Source organism: Engystomops pustulosus, chromosome 4 (assembly GCF_040894005.1).
Source record: "Engystomops pustulosus chromosome 4, aEngPut4.maternal, whole genome shotgun sequence".
In the NCBI taxonomy this organism is placed as follows: Eukaryota; Metazoa; Chordata; class Amphibia; order Anura; family Leptodactylidae; genus Engystomops; species Engystomops pustulosus.
This window is the reverse complement of record NC_092414.1, coordinates 18,353,959-18,379,457: the sequence shown is the minus strand read 5'-3', so window position 1 is coordinate 18,379,457 and position 25,499 is coordinate 18,353,959. Positions and strand designations below refer to the sequence as shown.

Below are 25,499 nucleotides of genomic sequence, written 5' to 3'. Positions count from 1 at the left end.
AGGTTGGTGGCTTAAGTTCTCCAGCTCAAAAGATTATACTCCAAAGCAGCTCTCTATGGAATAGATTGGTGGCCCAAGTCCCCCAGATGAAGAGATTTATTCCAGAGCAGATCTTCACACACCTTATCTTGGGTTCTCCACGATAGAAGATAGTCCTCCACAGCAATTCTCTATGTAATATGTTGGTGGCTCGAGTCCTCAAGATCAAGAGATATTCATCCAAAGCAGCTCTCTACGTAATATACAAATTAGCTTGGATCCTCCAGAACAGGAAATTGTCCTCCACCTGAGTTCTTTATGGAATGGAATAGGTGCTCAAGAACACCCATAAAAATCAGCTTTCTAATATTAGCAGAACGATTTGAGTCCACGACTTCTTAAGGAGAATGGTTCCAAATGGAGAACCTTTGGAGATGTATTGGCAGGTGATTCAAGAGTCATACCAGGCCACTATGCTGAGACAATAGAAGGATGGTGGGACCTCTTCAGTTGAGGACATCCTTTAGTTAATATCTTGTGCTATCCCTCAGTGTTCGTGTTATGGCCTCAAATTGACATTTTGCACAATGTAGGATCTTACAGCTTTCTGGTGGCCCACTCTGAGCATGTGGTCTAGCGTCTCTAGTAATCCACTTACCGGTACTCAAACCATTTGGTCGAATACTTTACCTGCACGGTTTCTATGGCCACAGAGAAGGATCCATCCACCATGTCTTTGGCAAGTAAATAATGACAGATCCCGCTGAAGGTAAAATGCTTGTTGTCAAAGCTCTTGAAGTGTGATTGTCCGGTGACGTAGCATTCACCTGAGCAAAAACGACCAAAAACATATCAAGAGCAAAATATGGAAAAGAAATACTGAAATCAACTTAAAGGGATCTTCGGAGCAAAATAATTCACAAGATGTGCTTAATAGTAGACCATTGAGGGGTCAGATTACGGGAACCACTATCGATTGATGGAACAGAAGACTTTACCAAAGACCAAGAGTAGGACTAGGTAGGACAGGCAGTAGGGTGAACCACTATCAATTGACAGGAGAGGGGACTTTGCCCAAGACCAAGATTAGGACTAGGACAAGCAGTAGGATAGACCACTGAGACCAATAACAATTGTCAGAGCAGAGGTTTTAGCAACAAGACTAGAACTTTGAGTAGCACCATGAGAAGTTTTGACCATAAGGACTCCAAGTGACTTCCAGACCTAGGGGCTTAGCCACAATATCGGGTCTAGGAGTAGGTTTAATAGAGGGATCATAATCCTCCAGGTCTTTTGGCTGGGGGCAGTGTGGACCTTCTTCAACAATTTCTATAGAGGGCTCCATGGGTCTTCGTAAATGTTTGAAATGGGTGGAGCTATAAGAAGAAATGGGCCATCTAGCAAATTTATACCACAGCAGATGTCTATAAGTAGAGAGAACCAAGGTGGAGAAGATGGACATCATGCCAAGCCTCTTTACGTTAAGGAATGGAGGAAAGAAGGCAGAAGAACATGACTAGTCACCTCGTAGATTGGGCTATCAAAAACCTAAGGGATCTTAACCACAACGAAGAACTTGGGCCATGATGGGTTGAATTATTGTGACATTATTAGGACCATTAATGAGATGCCATAGTCCCTTTCCATGGTATTGCCCTTAGAATCTCTAGGCTTGGGTGGCATCAAGGGCAGAATTCAGACCCTGGATCCAAGACCCTAAAGTAGGGTCCCCATAAAATGAAATCCCCCATTCCCCACATGCTATAGACTTCATACACCGTGACGTCAGATTATTTACTCTGGATTATACAGAGTCTACGAGTGTAAACAAGAGCGTTGTTGACTTGTCTAATGTTTGCACCTCGGGGGATTTGGCTTTAGGTTTGGAAACTTTTGCTTTGAAATTAGTGGAACATTTATCGCTCGTTAACGTTTATTATTACAGAAGTGATTCATGTTACACCGAAGAGAGAAATGAAGAGACGTTGATGGTTTACTTATTCAATAACTATTACATGAGCCAGATTATAATTAGGGTAAGCCGAGACACGTCCTGTCCTCAAGTCAACTGTGTAATTCCCCTGGATCCGAACAATGTTTAATAATCACAATCATAATAATCATGCTAATCAGATATGGAAATTATACTACCAGAGTGTAAAAAAGAAGACAACATCAATTTATTGGTGATCAACTGATCGCTGTGGATCTGGTTTCAGAAACCTCGAAGGTAACAGCGCCCTCTGCAGCACAGGATCTTACATAACACCCTAAGCGTTCAATTCCATAGATGAGGGAAAAAAACTTTCATTGGCTGAACCACAACTATGATATCATATTTCATAATAGAGAGGGTGTGGCTTGCTAAGGCAACCAATCAAAAGTCTTCTAGAGGGTACTTCAACTCCAACTCTTTAACCACTGTCAACGCCAACTCTTGTTGCATCTTTAGTTGGTGTCAGTCCATTGATTCCGTCACCGCCTTTGCTGGGCAATCAATGTCTTTATTTTTGGACCTGAACCATCAAATGGGTGGAGCTAGACCATCCGCATCAGCCTAGGACCTTCTACTTGACAGTAGAGAGCTTAATCTGCATATTGGGTACTGAAATTACCCTTAAGCTATGGCAATTAGACTCTGTACTGGAAGATGGAGGGCAGCCTTGAGTAGATAGCCAAGCCCCGCCCATTTGTCAGTAGGGTTCTAAAAGTAATGGAATTGGGGTAGGGGGTGAGCATTTTCAGTAAATTACCTGGACAGTCTTCATTGCTGCACTCCCACAGACCACCTTTGCAGGAACTAAAATAAGGTAAAACATGTAAATGGAAAATTATTTTGTGGCACACGGGAGGGTCGGATAATAAAGAGGCACAGAGTATGTGACTTCATATTTAGGATACACGCTGGGCAGGTGAGGTGCTGTTGTGTCTTAAAGAAAACAGCTTAGCCATTAAAGGGGTTTTCCAGACTTTGATTGTTATCCTCTATCCATCCAATATGGAGATGATATGTACAATCACTGGGACCCCCACGATCACCAATCCCACTAACGGAGCAGAAGGTCAAGGTTACGTCTTGTGCCTGGAAATCACAGGAACTCTCATAGACGATTGAGCATCAGGGTGCATGCTTGAGCTAACGACACATAAGTGTGAATGGGACCCCATCGAACAATGCCCTACATATAAATGATTTCTCGTTACAGGCTTAAAGGGATTGTCCTGAGTTGGACCATTGTCCCCTAACAACAAAATATTAGATAACAACCTGATCTGAAGGGGGGCTGTCCATTGAGGCCCTTTAAAATTCACCAACAAATTCATAAACTACTGAATGAGGGTGTCCATGCTTACTCTTGTATGGGTGGATAGAAAGTCTCATGAGGTTTGAAGAGACACTCTTTTTAAGTTGGTTTGTAGCAGATAACTGCGCCCCTAATTCTGCCCCTCATCTTGGTGCAGGTGGTGCTGCCTGAGGCAAGAGGCTCAACTTGCCTCATGACTGGTGCACCCCTGTTGATGGACCCCAAACTTGGACACCTTGTCCTCCATCACACCTAGGGAGCTGATATGTTATAAAGTTCTACTGCATAAAGTTATAATAACAGCTAAGAAGTAATAATAATATGAAGAAGTTATCACGTACCAAGAATTACAATCTCTTTTGATAGTAGATCCTACCGGATATCTGTTACCAGAGTGAATACAGGAGCACTCCGACGGGGCGACACAATGGGATCCATCAAGAACTTTTCCTTCTGCAGTTGTAAAAACCAAAAACTTAGCCATTACATAGTCCCATTGACATGTAATACCACATTTCCCCTGTAGTGGTCACTGCAGGGAACATATGTTAGATAGTGGTAGCTGGACATGAGCTGATCAGATGATCGGTGGATCAACTTCATATATAACTTCATATACATGTTGATGACTGTAATACTTACCCGGACAAGTACAACCATCAGTGCAATGTTCTTGACACACTTCATTAATATTCAGACTCTGGCACGATTTAAGACATGGCGACACACACTCATTGTAGACCATTCCATGTGGGCACTGGGGCTCTGTATAAAGACAAAACAATATTGGGAGCATTAAAAGTGATGCCCTTAATTTCTACCTTCATATAAAAAAATTTTAACCTGGAAAAATTTGCAATTTTCTTAAATGAATTATATGTCTGCAGCTCCTATGCAGACCTATGTGTCTCCATGGTAACAGACTACAAACAACCCTTATGTAGTCTGATCCTGCAGTTGAACCTTCTTCCATCTCCCATATACTGTCAATATACTCTGCTGAGAAATACAGAGGAGGCATAAGCGATTCTGAATGCAGAATCTGACTACAAAGAGGTTGTTAATAGTCTGTAACCATGGATACAATTTAATTAATTAAATAAATTTAATATGACAATCAATTATAGCACATCTAAAAAAAAACGTATATAAGACATGACTCCTGACCTAACTAATTTTCATGGGACTGTCCTGCTTATCCTGCTAATCCTGCTATTTGGGACAGTCCTAAACAGAAAAGTGGGTGGAGCTTGTTAAATTTGCATAGAACTTGATATGTTGGCTCATTGGGAATTCCTTGAGACAGGGATTAAAATAATTTTACAAAAAAGTATTGAAATTGTAAGTGGTAGCTGGACATGATAAAAATAATAAAAATATGATAAATGATAAAAATGATAAAATTAATAATAATAATAAAAAAAATAATAAAAAAATAATAAATAAAATAAAAAATAAAATAAAAAAAATAAAAAAATAATAAAAAAATAAATAATAAAAAATAAAAAAATAATAATAATTTTTATATAAATAATAAAAATATATACTTTTTGGATGGGTGTAGTTCCTCATGGCCTCCTAAAGCCTAATGTCTTGTTTTACTCACAGTGACATCTACTGTTGGAGGAATGTACTACACTTCAGATTTTATAACTTACTGCAGGCGGTCTCCATTGGCCAGCTGTTGACTATAACACCTTGCTGAGCGCATGTTCTTGCATATTCTAGGAAGGCATGACATGGACACTGCACGTCCTCGGCACATTCACACATGTCATTCTCACAGATGGCAATGAAGGGTTCAGGGTTGACCTTCTGATGACACTTCTGGAATACCGGGGATGTTTTCAGATACTGGCACCTCTGTATGAAGTCCTGTAAAAGGGGAATTAACTATTAGTAAAGATAAACCAGAGTTGATAACCATTTTTTTCAATGGGTCTGGAGAGAATACGTAGACCTCTTACCAATCTCTACTTGGGACCTCTGGGACTTCTCCTGAACTGGGGATCTGACTCTTCATTGCCCCAGAGAGCTGAGGCCATGCCCTCACTTTCAATTATGCTAAACTCCGACCACTCTCAATGGTCTTGACCATGGACCTACTCCAGTCAAAGAACCCAACCTTTTGGCCGTGGATTGTTGGGACCATCCACCCAGACTTCTTATCACTCCCCTCCCCAATGGTCTTGACCATGGACCTACTCCAGTCAAAGAACCCAACCTTTTGGCCTTGGAATGTTGTGACCATCCACCCAGGCTTCGTAACTCTCCCCTCCCCAATGGTCTTGACACTAAACCTCTGGAACCTTCCCCAACAAGAAGACCCAGTTTTTTATGCCTTTGGACATCTTAGCTTTATTTTAGACTGCTGGCCCCAGCCTAAGAGTAGACCCCACCATTTTGTAGCATAGAGGAAGTGATGTCCAAGGGGCCACCACAGTATGTCTGATGATCCATGGCCCATTTGTCCTACCAGCATTGTGAAAGAACAGGAGGCCACTGCTTCAAACTAAAGCAAGCGAAAGGTAGGTACGCATTCTTTTTTTAGTCACCCATGCACCAGCTCTAAGGAGGTTTTCCAATATTCCTTGGAAACCCCATTTAGAAAGTATCCCATGGAAACTGTTTGATTCTCTATGGAGCAATACAAAAATCATGTTCTAAAAATTCCAAAAGCTTCTCGTGACTGTAGAACTTATGAAACACATCAATATTATCTTTGGTGTAACCGGTTACAATACCAAAAACATCCCTTTTGACTCATCCTCTCCAAATTTCTCTAGCCAAGTTTTACTTGCGCACAAGGTTAAAGCAAACGCAATCAACTAAGGCAACCGTGGAACTCAAGAAGTTTACAGAGGTGCAAATTACCATGCTTGGACCCTTACCTACATTGCCCCAATGATTTTACGAGTTTGATGGACACTCCATTAGGCTTCATCAGGCACCATCAACCAGACACAACTGCTACCTCTCCACTAGTTATTCACACAGTGATTGGGAAATGTTCATGGGATATTGGACCCCGTCAGTCCAGAATGGGCCCAGTTTTGAACCAGTAGGAGGCTACAAATCTATGTTCACTTTCTACTGAGTAGGATTGAATAATTTAGGTTCTTGTCTGAAGAACTGGGCCACAAATAGGACAACTATCGAGAAAATGTGTTGCATTTATAGACCATTCTACAAATTTACAGCTTTATTTCAAACTTCTCTGCCTGGGACAACCCCTTCTTTTTTTGATATTTGGATCATCAAGTTTCCACAAGTAAAAACCATTAGCTGTAACGCATACATTTTGGCAATAAGTGATGAGCTTTCCTTAAGATCCACCACAGGGGAAATTAAAGGGGGTTTTCCCTAGTTATGATCTATGTAGAGGGCACCGATTAGCTTTTCTGGTCAACAAAGAGTGGATGTTGCGACCTTACTTGTGGCCAAAAGTTGGCATCTCTACTCCAGCTTCCATACATTTCAAGCTCTTGCATGTTCTTGCTCTGCACCCAATATTTTTGACAGGCCAAAAAGCAGTTGTCGGGCCCCAAAAAATCAGATATGGAAGGTTGGATCATATCAATGGGTTGTTTGTGTACTGTTGGACAGGTTCTCTAGAGCGAGAGACAATTCTTAGAACTTATCTGGTCAAGAGGGTTCTTCGATGTTGACCCAACATTTTTGTTCTAGTGGCCACCACAGGAGAAATGAAGCATTACATGCTGACCAATCAAATAAAAAACTATTTGATATATAGACAGGACCAGCCTATCACACTGGATCAAAGAGATGGTTGTTTTTAGGAGATGCAGGACAGTTGATATCAGGACATCATTTTCTCCAATCCCGAAATAGATTCACAAAACTATGCAGGAACTATTTCTTCTGAGTGGGTCCAAAAAAAGAAACAAAACCCATTAAAAAGGGAGAAAATCAACAGTTCTTATTGTTTCTGTTTGCCTGCAATGGAGGCCCAGCAGAAAGGCTCAGTGTTAAGGGGGCGGTGGGGGTGAAGGAATCCACATTCCTGGAAGTGATGCTCATAAACAAAGATTTCTATTTAGGGATTTTAGTCCAAGTTTTGAGCTCGGGCTGCTGTGAATTCATCCAGTACATTTCTATCAGAAAACGGAATACAGTTTGGATAAAATTTGCCAATTTTAGAAAATATCACAAATATATTTTAGGTCGGTGAACCTAATCTAACGGTATATTAGTGACTACTACCTAAAGCTAAAGATGTGGTCAAATCTGTTGTCATTGATCCCCCACTTAATATAAATATAAAATTGAACTTTGCAGCATACCAAAAAGTGAGATCTCATTGGAGATTGCATAAAGAAGAGGGGCCTCTTGGGAAAAAAACTTGGGTTGTCAATTGCCCCAAAATTTTAACAATCCAAAAGATTTTGCATTTTTTTTAGTTTCTGGTTATTTGTTATTGTGCATATTTTAGTAAATTATTTAATAATTATTTTATTTACTAAAATATGCACAATAACAAAGAACCAGAAACTAAAAAAAAAGCGGAATCTTTTGGATTGTTAAAATTTTGGGGCAATGCACAACCCTACTTTTATTCCCAAGAGGCCCCTCCTCTTTATACAATCTCCAATGAGATCTTTCCTTTTGGTAATTATTTTCCGGTTGTCGCGATTAGTTTCCGTGTTTTGGTAATTTGGTAAGTAGTTTCCGGTTAGTCACAAAATATCCTTTTTAAAAGAGGGTGCCCCTACATTGTGATTGGACACGGTTCAGACTATGTTGTGATACCCATATTTATGAGTAATATGATTACATCCAATTGTCAATGTATTCATTCAATTCGAGGAGGCCTATAGAGAAACTCGAAAAGTCCAATGACCTACCATCAACATTGGTCACAGAAATGTAGGAATAATTTGACAAAAGGGCTTTAATACTCCCTCAATGACCAATCTATTGTCCAATCTATGGTACCCGTATTTGTACAGCGACAGGTAACACTGATACCGAAAACTCAAAGCTTCGGGGATAAGATAAGCAAATTTCATGGACCAGAAAAAGTGAGGGCTCATGGCCAGATCGAAACTCAAAGATTGCGATCCAGTATCCTGGAGCTTTGACCTAGCCACGAACCCGTCACCGTTTCTGGTCCATGGTGGGTTCAACATTGGGTATTCTGACTAGGTCAAAGCTCTAGGATCTTGTATGCTACATTCACACTGCCGTATGGGGGACGTATATACGGCCGACGTATATACGGCCGATATACGTCCCCCATAGATGGCAATGGGCGCACGGCGCCCTACGGGAGCGGTACGGTGCAGCACACGTGCGGCACCGTACCGCTCCGTACCCCTGGAAAAAGATAGGACCTGTCCTATCTTTTCCCGTGATATGGCGCCATGCGCCATACATCCCTATGGAGAGGGGCGGGGGTGAGCTGCGCTCACCTCCTCCTCCTCTCCCCGTGCGCTGCCGTTGCCCGCTACGGTACGGGCGGGCAACGGCAGTGTGAATATAGCCGTATAGGGGCACCTGGACATGGTTTTGCTGCCCATGGTTGGGAACTGAAGGGTTCTCAGAGTCGTCATACTGAAATTCCATAGTATAGTAAAGGTCACTGGCTAGGTCAAAGTTCCATGATCCTGGCTTTGGTACCGTTGGTCATGATGAGCTAAATCTTCCATTGATTTGGGAAAGCAGAGGTCCTTGACTAGGTCAAATCTTCACAACCCTGGATAGCAAAATCATGACCTGGTACTAATAGGTGTCAGAACTTTTGGGAAGCCAACTACCTACCCTCCTGAGGTTTCCGATCATGGCCAATCGGTCCTGAAACACTGCCCAGAAATCTAACTGTCCCCAGTCAATGACAATACCCCAAGAAGTTTCACAAAATTCCAAAAACGTTCACCTTGAAACAAAATCATTTGCCAGACCCACAACTTCTAGTACTAGTCTTCTCGCATCATACATTTTGGTCCTATCAGGCTCCAGTTTGGACCATGAACTTTGTGCCTCCGGTAATTTTAATAAGAGGTAATAAGCGGCGTACCTTCTCTGCTGCATCGGATGAAATATTACACGTGTTGCTGGGAGGATAAATTCTTTTACATCTCTTATCTCCACCGTGCAGGGCCCAGGAGTTGGCAAATTCATAACTTTTTTCAGCCAAAATACCTGCATAGAGCAAAAAAAAAATAAAACTTAGATATCAAAAAACAAAACAATCTCTACGGAAATGTAGCAGAGCGGCGTCGGTCGTGAAATCATTCAATCTGGTACTACTAGTAATGTAGCGTGATGTAGTGTAGTGCAAACTCAGCTCTGCTGTATCTAGAACTCTCACAACACTGCTACATCTATAATTCCCGGCGATTACAGCCACAGAGGGATCTAGTGCAGCGTAAACAGGACACAGGCGTGACATGCGAATGTTCAAATCGGATTTCATGTATGTTATGAGTCCTCTGACCTATGTTTTACAAGAGGAAGCACCTGCTGTCTTAAAGGGCAAGTCCAGATCCGAGAATCTAACTTAGGTCGTACATCAGAGAATTTGAAGTAGCAGAGCTGCGCACATCACAGCTTTCGTTTTTCCCACAGCAGTATATGAAATGAAAGCTGCCCTGTCAATGGTTGCTATGGACAGTTTCATACGTTTTACATTTTCTGTTTTGTTGTGGCAGCCATTTTGGGAAAAAAAAGGGATAACAGGAAGTGCAGCCATTTTGGTCTTTGGCTTTAGAATTGTCAGTTTTTCTTTCTTCTATCAATAATATAGGGACAGTTTTACCATTAGTTTATAAGAAGCCATGGATAAGTGACAACAAATATGGCCGCACTTCCTGTTTTACAAAAATACCACATAACTTTTAACTATAAGACCTGGGAGTAAAATACTGAGGCGGCAATAGTTGTTTACTGACGACCACAACTAACAAAGCCAAGTATAGATGTGAATGAAAAATCTGTGACAGGGCCGGGCCTAGGGTTACTCTATGCTTGGTAACACTGGCACTAAGGCCTGTAGGCCCCTCAGGAAGCATGACCCTGGGTGATTGGTATCTCTGCACCTCCAGGGCCCAGTAAAATAGCCCCATTGTCTTATATTACTTCCTCACATCTAGAAAGTAAAAACTGGAAGGAAATAAACCTCTGGGTCCTTCCTTGGCTTTTGACATTGATGGATTTCCTGCGTCTTCTCTGTCTTTCCTGTGTCTAATCATCACTGTCCAGTCATGACATCTTAGGGCCTGAACTCCAAACTCGTGTTGTACTACTTTCACCATTTGAACTCAATGGGGCACATTTACTTACCTGGACCCGTCGCGATCCCCGAGGTGCGTTGTCCGACAAGGATTCGCAGCTGCAATTCACTAAGATTGTGCGTCCAATTTCCTGCATGTGTCGCTTCCACGCTGGTGCACGTAAGTCCCACGCGTTGTTCGAATCCGTCGGATCGTCCGACGGCCCGCCCCCCGATTTGTGTCGCGTGAAATCAGGCGCGACAAAAAGCCCTTCTAAATGCGGCGCACATCAGAAATAGTTGGATACTCCGACGATAGTGCGGTCCGTGGACCCTTAGTAAATGAGCCCCATTTTATCCATTATCAGGAGGCTCCGAGGTATCGTCAGCAGGGTATTTCAATCTATAGGAAGTGCCCACTGCACTGCCGGCCATGCCCCCTTCACACTTCTCCACATTCACTTGGCCTGAAGGTGGCTAAGGGGGGAAATAGGTACAATTCTGGGAAATTTCAGGGCTTGATGGTCAGTATTCTGATAAACGTGGCCCCATAAATCACAAAGTATGATTGTAAAGAATCAGAATATAGGCAAATAGAGAAATAAAAGTGAGGAATTTATTTCACCTCATGTGCAACGTTTCAGCTTCAAGGGCTTGCAAAAGACCGGGGCAAACTTACTTACCTGGTCCAGTCGGGATCCCCGATTCGGACTGTCCGACAAGGATGAAGTCTGGCGCGATTCACGAAGCTCGTACACCCGAGTTCCTGCATCCGTCGCTTCCCCGCCGAGGTCCGCCGGAGTTCACCTTCTTCTTCCCGGTGCTTGTAAGTTCCTGTCTTGCGACACAATTCTAAATGTTATATCTTGCGCGTTGTCCGAATCCGACGGATTGTGCGACTGCCGCGCCGCCCGATTTCTGTCGCGTGCAAGCCGGGGCCGATGCGCCAAAATCCGATCGCGTGTGACACAATCCCCGGTGCGATGCGGCGCAAAACGGAAATTGTCGGGAAACCCGACGAAAATGTGCTCCCTTAGTAAATGTGCCCCACTGACTGAGACTGAAATGTTGTACATGTGGTGAAATAAATTCATCACTTTTTTCACTTTATTGGGAGCGCTACCTTCTTTTTTGGATTAAATTCGGTACTTTGTTTGGGCAAGGCTTAAGGATAGCATTTATCTTATTTGCCCCTTCTCTGAGCTCTTTTTGCGCCTTTTGATCATCATTTATTTTTTCCTTCTCTTGGTGTTCTTGCGCCTTTTTGCTGTGCAATGTCTGTTTTGCACCTATTTTGCGCTTTTTGGGAATGTTACGCCTCAATTCGCCATGTGTTTTCTTTCCAGATTTATGCGCCCGGTTATTTTACTATTTCGCCTATATGGGCGCAGATAATTGCGCTATAACACGCCAGTCCTGACCATGCTTAGGAAAGGCAATGGTATGATTTGCGCAACAAATTGCGCCTTTTTAAAAAAAATTGCACCCAATAAAGCGCAAAAAAACTGCATTTGACAAAGAGCCAAAACGACAAAGACAAATTAGGTGCAAAAAATAGACTCACAACAGGCGGAAAAAGAGAGCAGACAAGGGGTAAATAAGATAAATGACCCCCTGAATTCTAAGACTCAGTAACCAATTCCATCTTGGTTTTGTAAGACCTTTAAGTTTTGTAGGATCTTCATTTTACCTTCTTGAGTCATGAAATCATCTTCTGCAAACTGGTTGAAGTTACCGCAGAGTCCACACGTCCTGTTAAAGTGTTCATTGGACAGGATGACCTGCAAGTTCCCACTGACGTCGATCTTCACCATGATCCCATGTTCCTCACTGGACAGTTTATAGTATCCGGCCTCGTTCTCCAGGAAAATCCCGTTGGCTGCATAAGGCATAGTAATACTGCGGAATGAAGAGAAATCCAGGCATTACTAATCGCTCATCAATCACCTCCAAGTAAGAACCTTCCTCAGTCTTTTGTTGGGTCTTTTCCGTTTTCCACCAGTAAGGCCAAAAATAAAATATCGGGCCAAAAGCAAAGATTTTCTGTACTTATTTTGTGACCACTGATACATTTATACACCTCTAGGATTACATACTATCGTTTTATGCTTTTTCTTACCTCTTCTCTCCTTCTGTCGCCGTCCCATCCAAAAACATGTGAAGGTCATAATATTCTCCCAGGTAAAATGAGACGCTGTTCTTCTTTCCATGTCTGTAGTCCACTGCAACCAAAATATATCATCTATATATGGCACCAACGTATATATTGCTGTCATTACTCATGTTGGTCCTGGTCCATTTAGGGGCTTACAATCTGGATCCCAAATTTTGGGGGAACTTATAGGAAAATGAGGGGAAAATAGAGTTTGACAACTTGGCCAGATTCAAGGATCCCACTAAGCCACAATGTCATCATTATACGAAGGTCATAAACGTCCTCATACAAATCTACAGGAGCAGGTTTAGGGTTGGACTTGGGTTCCTTGGGCCCACCAGTTAATATTATTTTGAGGAACCACTCTCCATCATCATCTAGGAAATAGACCCTCCAAACGGGGTTGTCTTCTGCTGGATCTCTTGGATCCACTGTTAGTTTACAGCCTGGGCCCACTGGAGGATGCCCTGTGGGCCGGTCTGGGGCTTAAAATAAAGTCTAACTAATGCACAGCTCGGTTCCAAAACAGAGGAAAGTGTTGAGAGTGGTGGCCTCCTTAAAGAAGAGGCTTTTATTAGAGGGATTTTCCAGGAAAACCCTGTGTGGCCGGGACAGGTTTGCCAAAAAAAATCTTATCTTTCTATGGCTCCTAGTTACATCTGCTCTTCATCATCTCTTCCCAGCTGAAAGTGGTGAGGGTCACAAGAACCCTTCCACCAATCATCAGCCTATTTGGACCACAGAAAATCACTTGTGATGTAAGGTGAAGTTTGAGAAGGCCACTGATTGGCTAAAGCACTTGGCACTTCCAGCTGAGTGGAGGAGATGAAGACAAGAAGAACCACACAGAACACATCCACCCCTCACCACATGGGTCCACCCTGTTATCACCCTGAAGTTTGAGAAGGCCGCTGATTGGCTGAAGCACTTGGCACTTGGCTGGGTGGAGCAGGTGAAGACCAGAAGAACCACACAAAACACAACCACCCTCCCACCACATGGGTCCACCCTGTTATCACCCTGAAGTTTGAGAAGGCCACTGATTGGCTAAAGCACTTGTCACTTGGCTGGGTAGAGCAGGTGAAGACCCTAGGTACCACACACAACACCACCCTCCCACCACATGGGTCCACCCTGTTGTCACCCATCATTTATATATCCAATTAAACCACCATACATGATCATATAACTCACCTAGTAGAGAGAATGAATGCTTGTGACAGTCTCCAGCCAACATGTAGCTACAGTCTCCCATAAAGTCATAGAACGTTCCATCAAATGTTCGAATGTGATTCTTTCCAAAAAGACTGCATCTTGATAGGGAGGTCCAGTCCGGTTTACCAAACACATCCAGAGGTTTTCCTACAAACATGTTAAAAGTCAGTCTATATCAAATTTTTTAAAACATTAAAAAAAAAATTTAAATTTTTTTTTTGCAAATTTTATTTCTATTCTATAGAATATATTTCCAGGAATTATCTTGACATTTTTTATGCAACTTTACATAACAGCATTTGAACTTCAAATAAATGTTTTGTTAGTAAATTACTTAATATCCTGCCCCCCCCCCCCCAACACTTACACACACATTACAAAAAACATCAAGTAAAGTGGCCAACCCCTTTAATGATTTTGATTATTACTGTACCTGGTGGAATCAGGCAAAGCAACCACAGGACGATCAAAGGCAGGGAATTCATCTGTTTAAAATATTAAAAAAAAAATATTAAAAAACAGTGTAAAGTACAAGACGTACCACAAAAAACAAACACATGAAATATATATATATATATAATATATGATAATATTATTAATATTGATAATTATGATAATTAAGATTAATATAATGACAGCAAATATTTTTCCCCATGAGAAAAAAAGAAATTGTGGAAAAATGTATAAAGTCATAAAACGAGAGCAACAAAAAGTAATAATACCTTGACAAAAATTCTTAAAAATATTTAAAAACAGTGTAAAGTACAAAACAAACCCCAAAAAACAAACATCTGGCATATATGTAATAATATATGATAATATCATCAATATGAATAATTATTATAATTAACATTAATATAATAACAGCAAATATTTTTTTCCCCATGAGAAAAAAAGAAATTGTGAGAAAAATTCATAGTCATAAAGTCATAAAACGAGAGCAACAAAAAGTAATAATACATTGACAAAATTGACAAAAATTCTCTGTGTGAGAGACATTGTAATAAAAAAAAATTTCAGACATCAAAAAATAAGGTCACGTCTTTGTTAACAATGAAAATAAACACGTATGAAATTCACATGCAACATTTTTGCCATGTTTGTAATATTTTTGCCATTTTTTCGGTTTAGTTTATCTGTAAGTTGATTAAAAAACTAAAAAAAAAAAAATCAAAAACATTTTTTTTTAAGTTTTGCAAACATTTTAGAATTTTATATACATTTTGGGCACCTATACTGCCAACCAAATACCTCGATAATAAAATATTTTTCGAAAAAATTCATGCGTCTGTCGCATCGAAAGCTACAAGAAGTTCAGGCGTCCGTCGCATCCAAAGCTAAAATTTTTGCATATAAAAGTTATACAATGTAATTACATAATATACAATGAATATGAATATGTATAAAAGCTTCCAAAAACATTCAATCGCAGCAGCTATCCATCAAATAGGTGAACAAAATTGTGTGTTACATCAGTAAATAATCCAAAGGTTGACTATTACAAGGGAGAAAATCTCTTACATCTCAGAACACACAAAAAGTTTTAGAATTTGAGGACCCCCCCCCCCCCCCATTACGGCGTAGAGGTAAATTTTTTGAAAATTTTAGAAAGCCACAAAAAGTGAAGTATCACAGTTACCTTAACGTGTCTGAGATGGTAAAATCCCAAATGTGACGGTGGTCCCGGTGTTCAGCAGCCCATTGCCCCCCGCACTCCTCCACTGCCGGACCGGACTGGAGGGCTACCTAGAAGTTTGACATCTTATGTATACTTCAGGCAGGAACTTTTGTTCATTAAAGGGAAAGATAAATGGTGAGTGCTACATCCGCCTGACTCCAGACACAATGGTGTAAAACTCCTATCGGGAAAATCACTTGGCTTAATTACCAGAGCAGGACAATGGAAGGAAACAACTCTAAAAAACATAAGAAAAAAAAGTTCATGACTGATTGGACTGTGACAGGTTTTATGGGAGAAGTCGCTGGTAATAGTGATGAGCCGACAAAAAGAAGAATTACATAGACACCAAGACACCGAGACACCGAGACACCGAGACACCGAGACACCGAGACACCAAGACACCAAGACACCGAGACACCGAGACACCGAGACACCGAGACACCGAGACACCGAGCTTCTCCATTTTTTAATTACAAATAATATATATTATTGTGTGAGCCAAAATGTTAAAATGTTTCAATTTTAGTAAAGGGATAGAAATGAGATAGATAGATAGGAGATAGATAGATAGATATGAGATAGATAGATAGATAGATAGATAGATAGATATGAGATAGATAGATAGATATGAGATAGATAGATAGATAGATAGATATGAGATAGATAGATAGATAGATATGAGATAGATAGATAGATAGATATGAGATAGATAGATAGATAGATAGATAAATATGAGATAGATAGAAGATAGATAGATAGATAGATAGATAGATAGATAGATAGATAGATAGATATGAGATAGATAGATAGATAGATAGATAGATATGAGATAGATAGAAGATAGATAGATAGATAGATATGAGATAGATAGATAGATAGATATAAGATAGATAGATAGATAGATAGATATGAGATAGATAGAAGATAGATAGATAGATAGATATGAGATAGATAGATAGATAGATATGAGATAGATAGATAGATAGATATGAGATAGATAGATAGATAGATATGAGATAGATAGATAGATAGATAGATATGAGAGATATGAGATAGATAGATATGAGATAGATAGATAGATAGATAGATATGAGATAGATATGAGATAGATAGATATGAGATAGATAGATAGATAGATAGATAGATATGAGATAGATAGATATGAGATAGATAGATAGATAGATAGATAGATAGATAGATAGATAGATAGATATGAGATAGATATGAGATAGATAGATATGAGATAGATAGATAGATAGATAGATATGAGATAGATAGATAGATAGATATGAGATAGATAGATAGATAGATAGATAGATAGATATGAGATAGATAGATAGATAGATAGATAGATAGATAGATAGATATGAGAGATATGAGATAGATAGATATGAGATAGATAGATAGATAGATAGATAGATAGATAGATATGAGATAGATATGAGATAGATAGATAGAAGATAGATAGATAGATAGATAGATAGATAGATAGGAGATAGATAGATAGATATGAGATAGATAGATAGATAGATATGAGATAGATAGATAGATAGATAGATAGATAGATAGATAGATATAAGATAGATAGATATGAGATAGATAGATAGATAGATATGAGATAGATATGAGATAGATAGATATGAGATAGATAGATAGATAGATAGATAGATAGATAGATAGATATGAGATAGATATGAGATAGATAGATAGATAGATAGATATGAGATAGATAGATATGAGATAGATATGAGATTGATAGATAGATATGAGATAGATAGATATGAGATAGATAGAAGATAGATATGAGATAGATAGATAGATAGATAGATAGATAGATAGAAGATAGATAGATAGATAGATATGAGATAGATAGATAGATATGAGAAAAATAGATATGAGATAGATAGATAGATAGATATGAGATAGATAGATATGAGATAGATAGATAGATATGAGATAGATATGAGATAGATAGATAGATAAATATGAGATAGATAGGAGATAGATAGATAGATAGATAGATAGATAGATAGATAGATAGATAGAAGATAGATAGATAGATAGATAGATAGATAGATAGATAGATATGAGATAGATAGATATGAGATAGATAGATAGATAGATATGAGATAGATAGATAGATATGAGATAGATAGATAGATATGAGATAGATATGAGATAGATAGATAAATATGAGATAGATAGGAGATAGATAGATAGAAGATAGATATGAGATAGATAGATAGATAGATAGATAGAAGATAGATAGATAGATAGATATGAGATAGATAGATAGATAAATATGAGATAGATAGGAGATAGATAGATAGATAGATAGATAGAGAGAAGATAGATAGATAGATAGATAGATATGAGATAGATAGATATGAGATAGATAGATAGATATGAGATAGATAGATAGATAGATAGATAGATATGAGATAGATAGATAGATAGATATGAGATAGATAGATATGAGATAGATATGAGATAGATAGATAGATATGAGATAGATAGATATGAGATAGATATGAGATAGATAGATAGATAGATAGATAGATAGATAGAAGATAGATAGATAGATAGATAGAAGATAGAAGATAGATAGATAGATAGATAGATAGATAGATATGAGATAGATAGATATGAGATAGATAGATAGATAGATAGATATGAGATAGATATGGGATAGATAGATAAATATGAGATAGATAGGAGATAGATAGATAGAAGATAGATATGAGATAGATAGATAGATAGATAGATAGAAGATAGATAGATAGATATGAGATAGATAGATAGATAAATATGAGATAGATAGGAGATAGATAGATAGATAGATAGATAGATAGATAGATAGAAGATAGATAGATAGATAGATATGAGATAGATAGATATGAAATAGATAGATATGAGATAGATATGAGATAGATAGATAGATAGATAGATAGATATGAGATAGATAGATAGATAGATAGATAGATATGAGATAGATAGATAGATAGATAGATAGATAGATAGATAGATATGAGATAGATAGATATGAGATAGATATGAGATAGATAGATAGATAGATAGATATGAGATAGATAGATATGAGATAGATAGATAGATAGATAAATATGAGATAGATAGGAGATAGATAGATAGATAGATAGATAGATAGATAGATAGAAGATAGATAGATAGATAGATAGAAGATAGATATGAGATAGATAGATAGATAGATATGAGATAGATAGAAATGAGATAAGATATGAGATAGATAGATAGAAAGATAGATAGATAGATAGATATGAGATAGATAGATACATAGATAGATATGAGATAGATACATAGATAGATAGATAGATAGATAGATAGATAGATAGAAGATAGATAGATAGATATGAGATAGATAGATATGAGATAGATAGATAGATAGATATGAGATAGATAGAAGATAGATAGATAGATAGATATGAGATAAGATATGAGATAGATAGATAGATAGATAGATAGAAGATAGATAGATAGATAGATATGAGATGGATAGATAGATAGATAGATAGAAGATAGATAGAAGATAGATAGATAGATAGATAGATAGATATTAGATAAGATATGAGATAGATAGATAGATAGATAGATAGATAGATAGATAGATAGATAGAAGATAGATAGATAGATAGATAGATAGATAGATATGAGCTAGATTGATATGATATAGATATGCGATAGATGGATAGATAGATAGATAGATATGAGATAGATAGATAGATAGATAGATAGATAGATAGATAGATAGATATGAGATAGATAGATAGATATGAGATAGATATGAGATAGATGGATAGATAGATATGAGATAGATAGATAGATAGGAGATAGATAGATAAGATATAGACAGACACGCAGACATAAGATACAGAAGAGATGTGAGATGCTTCCATCTGGCCATATGACATGTCTGCATCTTTCTACTTAATAATAATAATCTTTATTTCTATAGCGCCATCAAATTCTGTAGCGCTTTACAAATCAAAGGGGACATCTACAACTATATTACATTACACAGAACAAACAGTCATATGGAACAATAGAGGGAGGGTCCTGCTCACAAGAGCTTACAGTCTATGAGGATGAGGGGGTGACACAAGAGCTTACAGTCTATGAGGATGAGAGGGTGACACAAGAGCTTACAGTCTATGAGGATGAGGGGATGACACAAGAGCTTACAGTCTATGAGGATGAGGGGGTGACACAAGAGCTTACAGTCTATGAGGATGAGGGGGTGACACAGGAGCTTACAGTCTATGAGGATGAGGGGGGACACAAGAGCTTACAGTCTATGAGGATGAGGGGGTGACACAAGAGCTTACAGTCTATGAGGATGAGGGGTGACACAAGAGCTTACAGTCTATGAGGATGAGGGGTGACACAAGAGCTTACAGTCTATGAGGATGAGGGGATGACACAAGAGCTTACAGTCTATGAGGATGAGGGGTGACACAAGAGCTTACAGTCTATGAGGATGAGAGGTTCACACAAGAGCTTACAGTCTATGAGGATGAGGGGGTGACACAAGAGCTTACAGTCTATGAGGATGAGGGGGTGACACAAGAGCTTATAGTCTATGAGGATGAGGGGTGACACAAGAGCTTACAGTCTATGAGGATGAGGGGGTGACACAAGAGCTTACAGTCTATGAGGATGAGGGGTGACACAAGAGCTTACAGTCTATGGGGATGAGGGGGTGACACAAGAGCTTAAAGTCTATGAGGATGAGGGGGTGACACAAGAGCTTACAGTCTATGAGGATGAGGGGGTGACACAAGAGCTTACAGTCTATGAGGATGAAGGAGGTGATACAAGATCTTACAGTCTATGAGGATGAGGGGGGACACAAGAGCTTACAGTCTATGAGGATGAGGGGGTGACACAAGAGCTTACAGTCTATGAGGATGAGGGGGACACAAGAGCTTACAGTCTTTGAGGATGAGGGGGTGACACAATAGCTTACAGTCTATGAGGATGAAGGAGGTGATACAAGAGCTTACAGTCTATGAGGATGAGGGGGTGATACAAGAGCTTACAGTCTATGAGGATGAGGGGGGACACAGGAGCTTACAGTCTATGAGGATGAAGGAGGTGATACAAGAGCTTACAGTCTATGAGGATGAGGGGGTGACACAAGAGATTACAGTCTATGAGGATGAGGGGATGACACAAGAGCTTAAAGTCTATGAGGATGAGGGGGTGACACAAGAGCTTACAGTCTATGAGGATGAGGGGGTGACACAAGAGCTTACAGTCTATGAGGATGAAGGAGGTGATACAAGATCTTACAGTCTATGAGGATGAGGGGGGACACAAGAGCTTACAGTCTATGAGGATGAGGGGGTGACACAAGAGCTTACAGTCTATGAGGATGAGGGGGACACAAGAGCTTACAGTCTATGAGGATGAGGGGGTGACACAAGAGCTTACAGTCTATGAGGATGAAGGAGGTGATACAAGAGCTTACAGTCTATGAGGATGAGGGGGTGATACAAGAGCTTACAGTCTATGAGGATGAGGGGGGACACAGGAGCTTACAGTCTATGAGGATGAAGGAGGTGATACAAGAGCTTACAGTCTATGAGGATGAGGGGGTGACACAAGAGATTACAGTCTATGAGGATGAGGGGGGACACAGGAGCTTACAGACTATGAGGATGAAGGAGGTGATACAAGAGCTTACAGTCTATGAGGATGAGGGGGTGATACAAGAGCTTGCAGACTATGAGGATGAAGGAGGTGATACAAGAGCTTACAGTCTATGAGGATGAGGGGGTGACACAAGAGATTACAGTCTATGAGGATGAGGGGGGACACAGGAGCTTACAGACTATGAGGATGAAGGAGGTGATACAAGAGCTTACAGTCTATGAAGATGAGGGAGTGACACAAGAGCTTACAGTCTATGAGGATGAGGGGGTGATACAAGAGCTTACAGACTATGAGGATGAAGGAGGTGATACAAGAGCTTACAGACTATGAGGATGAGGGGGTGACACAAGAGCTTACAGTCTATGAGGATGAGGGGGTGACACAAGAGCTTACAGTCTATGAGGATGAGGAGTGACACAAGAGCTTACAGACTATGAGGATGAGGGGGTGACACAAGAGCTTACAGTCTATGAGGATGAAGGAGGTGACACAAGAGCTTACAGACTATGAGGATGAGGGGGGTGACACAAGAGCTTACAGTCTATGAGGATGAGGGGGTGACCCAAGAGCTTACAGTCTATGAGGATGAAGGAGGTGACACAAGAGCTTACAGACTATGAGGATGAGGGGGTGACACAAGAGCTTACAGTCTATGAGGATGAGGGGGGTGACACAAGAGCTTACAGTCTATTAGGATGAGGGGGGTGACACAAGAGCTTACAGTCTATTAGGATGAGGGTGGTGACACAAGAGCTTACAGTCTATGAGGATGAGGGGGGTGACACAAGAGCTTACAGTCTATGAGGATGAGGGGGGTGACACAAGAGCTTACAGTCTATGAGGATGAGGGGGTGACACAAGAGCTTACAGTCTATGAGGATGAGGGGGTGACACAAGAGCTTACAGTCTATGAGGATGAGGGTATGACACAAGAGCTTACAGTCTATGAGGATGAGGGGGGTGACACAAGAGCTTACAGTCTATGTGGATGAAGGCGTGACACAAGAGCTTACAGTCTATGAGGATGAGGGGGGTGACACAAGAGCTTACAGTCTATGAGGATGAGGGGGGTGACACAGGAGCTTACAGTCTATGAGGATGAGGGGGTGACACAAGAGCTTACAGTCTATGAGGATGAGGGGGTGACACAAGAGCTTACAGTCTATGAGGATGAGGGTATGACACAAGAGCTTACAGTCTATGAGGATGAGGGGGTGACACAAGAGCTTACAGTCTATGAGGATGAGGGGTGACACAAGACCTTACAGTCTATGAGGATGAGGGGGTGACACAAGAGCTTGCAGTCTATGAGGATGAGGGGTGACACAAGAGCTTACAGTCTATGAGGATGAGTGGTGACACAAGAGCTTACAGTCTATGAGGATGAGTGGTGACACAAGAGCTTACAGTCTATGAGGATGAGGGGGTGACACAACAGCTTACAGTCTATGAGGATGAGGGGGTGACACAAGAGCTTACAGTCTATGAGGATGAGGGGGTGACACAAGAGCTTACAGTCTATGAGGATGAGGTGGTGACACAAGAGCTTACAGTCTATGAGGATGAGGAGTGACACAAGAGCTTACAGTCTATGAGGATGAGGGGGTGACACAAGAGCTTACAGACTATGAGGATGAGGGGGTGACACAAGAGCTTACAGTCTATGAGGATGAGGGGGTGACACAAGAGCTTACAGTCTATGAGGATGAGGGGGTGACACAAGAGCTTACAGTCTATGAGGATGAGGGGGTGACACAAGAGGTCGTATAATGGTCCAGCCATTCTTTATAAGGGAACAATATAAAATAATTTAATAAATCATTTACTAAACAACGATGTTGCTGCTTGAACCAGCCATCAGCCGCTATCTTATTTACAGGGTCCTAGGTGAATAAGACTGCAGAGAAGCCTGGAGCTTGTTATATATCAGCTGTTTGCCGGATAACAGATGGGACATAGGATGGATTAATAAAGGGAGAGTTGACATTTCAAGCAGTTAGCGAGTGTGATAGGCTTGCCTAAAGAGATGGGTTTTAAGAGCACGTTTGAAGCTTTGGAGGGTGGGTAGTACTTCTTTCTCTTTCTTTCTTTTCGGAATTCCCCCTGACCAACCATAATCATGACTGGTATCTAGGGGAAATCATTTGCCGGATTATCAGACGCCAACGTGGTAATTGATCTGGGTCGGGCGGCAAAGCTTGAAATGGGACATCGGTTCCACTCATCTCTATTCAGAATATTATCTATCCAGCCCCATCATTTCCATATATTCCTTGCTTGGTCCCTTAGAGCACAGACATTACTAGTCTATTACTCCCTCTACATTTACTTCTCTAATGCAAAACCGAGATCTTCAGATCCTGAGAGATTTAATTACTAAGAAGAAAGTGTTCCAGAAGAAATACACTCCAAATCCGATTATCCCGGGAGGAGGATACACGGAGCGGGGTGATGTCTGCCCTCCTGTGAACCTTGTACCATGCGCTGTCAGATAACGGAGCTGAAAAGGATCCAGGTATCCGATAACGTTTTCCAAGTTTTTCTTCTCATGCAACTTTGTACAGTACATAATATGCTGAGGATATTGTGCTCTTCTCCTTATAGAGAGGTGACTAGGGTGCTCTTTTTTGGTGAATAAGTAGGAGCACGGCAAGGAATTGCACCTCCTCCCCATTACTCCCCCATTACTCCCCACCTCCACTACAGGGGCAGCTCAGCGGGTTCCCGTTCCGGCGCAGGCGATGGTAGGCCACGGCCCAGGCTGCCGCCTGGTGGGTTTGTCACGTGTCCGGAGCCTCCTGATAGACCCTGTGGCTGTCGGGGGTGGGGGCACCATCATACGCTGGCGCACTTACACACATTATATAATAAATGTGGCCCTATATGTTCAGCAAGTTAAAGGCTCATCTAAAGTCATAATTTAGACCAATATTTTTAGCGTCATGGGACCCAATATCTATGTGAATTTGTCTACAGCTCCTCCGCAGGAAAAAGGAAGTATTACACATAAGGTCCTCCAAAGAGTTAATACTATAGGTCACATTTATCATGGCTTGTACAAGTCCTGAAATTAGCCCGATTCCTGGCGCATGTTGAGGACCTGCACCTCTTTCCCCATTACTCCACCTCCATTCCAAGGTCGGCTCAGTGGGTATCCCTTCCGACTGCAGTACCAGACATAACCTGTGGTCAGATGTGGGGCAGTTTTTGAGCAGAAAACATCCATTTTTTTCAAATCCTCTGCATTGCAGATTCCATAGACTTAGATGTCCCATTCTTTGCCCGATATCTGGTTGACATCAAACATTTTTTAATTGACTTTTACATAAATTTTGGCACTTTTGGCACTTTTATGGGTAAGTACAACACTTCGAAGGAAAATTCCATGGAGTCTGATCCTTGTTTACTCCAGAAGACATTCCTCGGGTAACATTTGACATCTCTTCTAGGTCACATTCGTTTACTCCACCCTCGTCCTATGTTTTTCTCGGCAGACGTTAGCGCCCCGTTTCCTGCAGATATTTGTGATGTGGACTTGGCTTTGTACAACCGGCTACTTTACGGTTCCAACAAAATAGCAGATGAAAGATGGTTAACGAGTGGACGCCAATTCCCAGCAGCCTCCATCTTGACTTTGTTCTTCTCTTTGAAGAGCTCTCTCAGGAAACGAGTCAGATCTTGAAGGAAACGTCCATGACTCACCAGCTTATTCCTTGTTATCAGCCATTGTGACCACTGCATCCATAACAATGATTTGTGTTAGTAACGTCACGACAAATCTACTGGGGATCAAGGACATGGCTTATACTGTGGTCCATACCACATGACCACCAGGGCACTCACAAGCCATTCCATACAGAACGTGGTACACAAACCTCCCCAACTATTGGAAAGTTGGACATAAGTCATGGTGCATGAGTGTAATCCCACCCCTTGCGTACAGGCATTGTATTACTCCCATAATGCACCTCCAAACGCCCCTTATAGTATGATGCCCCTTCCTGTAGCCTCCCGACCTATAAGGCATCCATATAGTAGCCTCCTCTCAAAATGCCCCCCTACATTTAGACAACAGACAGCTTGAGAAGCGGCTAAATGGTGGAGCAGGATTCTGATGACTCCCTGCTTCACCAATTCTACCTGTGTTGGAAGTCAAGACGAGCGTATCTCTTAGTTATATTGGAGATTTGGTACTAACCAGCCATTTTTTTTAGGAACCCTAATGGACATATCTTGCTAGGT

At 40.6% G+C, this 25,499-nt stretch overlaps 1 protein-coding gene across 1 annotated transcript in view; it reads right to left on the bottom strand.

Moving 5' to 3' along the window:
• VWF (von Willebrand factor) overlaps positions 1-15,744 on the bottom strand; it is a 114,107-nt gene extending 98,363 nt beyond the window's left edge. The window contains exons 1-11 of the mRNA XM_072145387.1: positions 15,525-15,744; positions 14,319-14,370; positions 13,865-14,032; positions 12,635-12,737; positions 12,206-12,414; positions 9,322-9,446; positions 4,943-5,159; positions 3,927-4,049; positions 3,626-3,737; positions 2,733-2,779; positions 670-806 (exon numbers count right to left, since the gene is read on the bottom strand). Coding sequence (XP_072001488.1) covers positions 670-806; positions 2,733-2,779; positions 3,626-3,737; positions 3,927-4,049; positions 4,943-5,159; positions 9,322-9,446; positions 12,206-12,414; positions 12,635-12,737; positions 13,865-14,032; positions 14,319-14,370 — 1,293 coding nt within the window. The 5' untranslated portion in view covers positions 15,525-15,744. The remainder of the gene's footprint in view (positions 1-669; positions 807-2,732; positions 2,780-3,625; positions 3,738-3,926; positions 4,050-4,942; positions 5,160-9,321; positions 9,447-12,205; positions 12,415-12,634; positions 12,738-13,864; positions 14,033-14,318; positions 14,371-15,524) is intronic.
• Between the last annotated feature and the right edge of the window lie 9,755 nt (positions 15,745-25,499).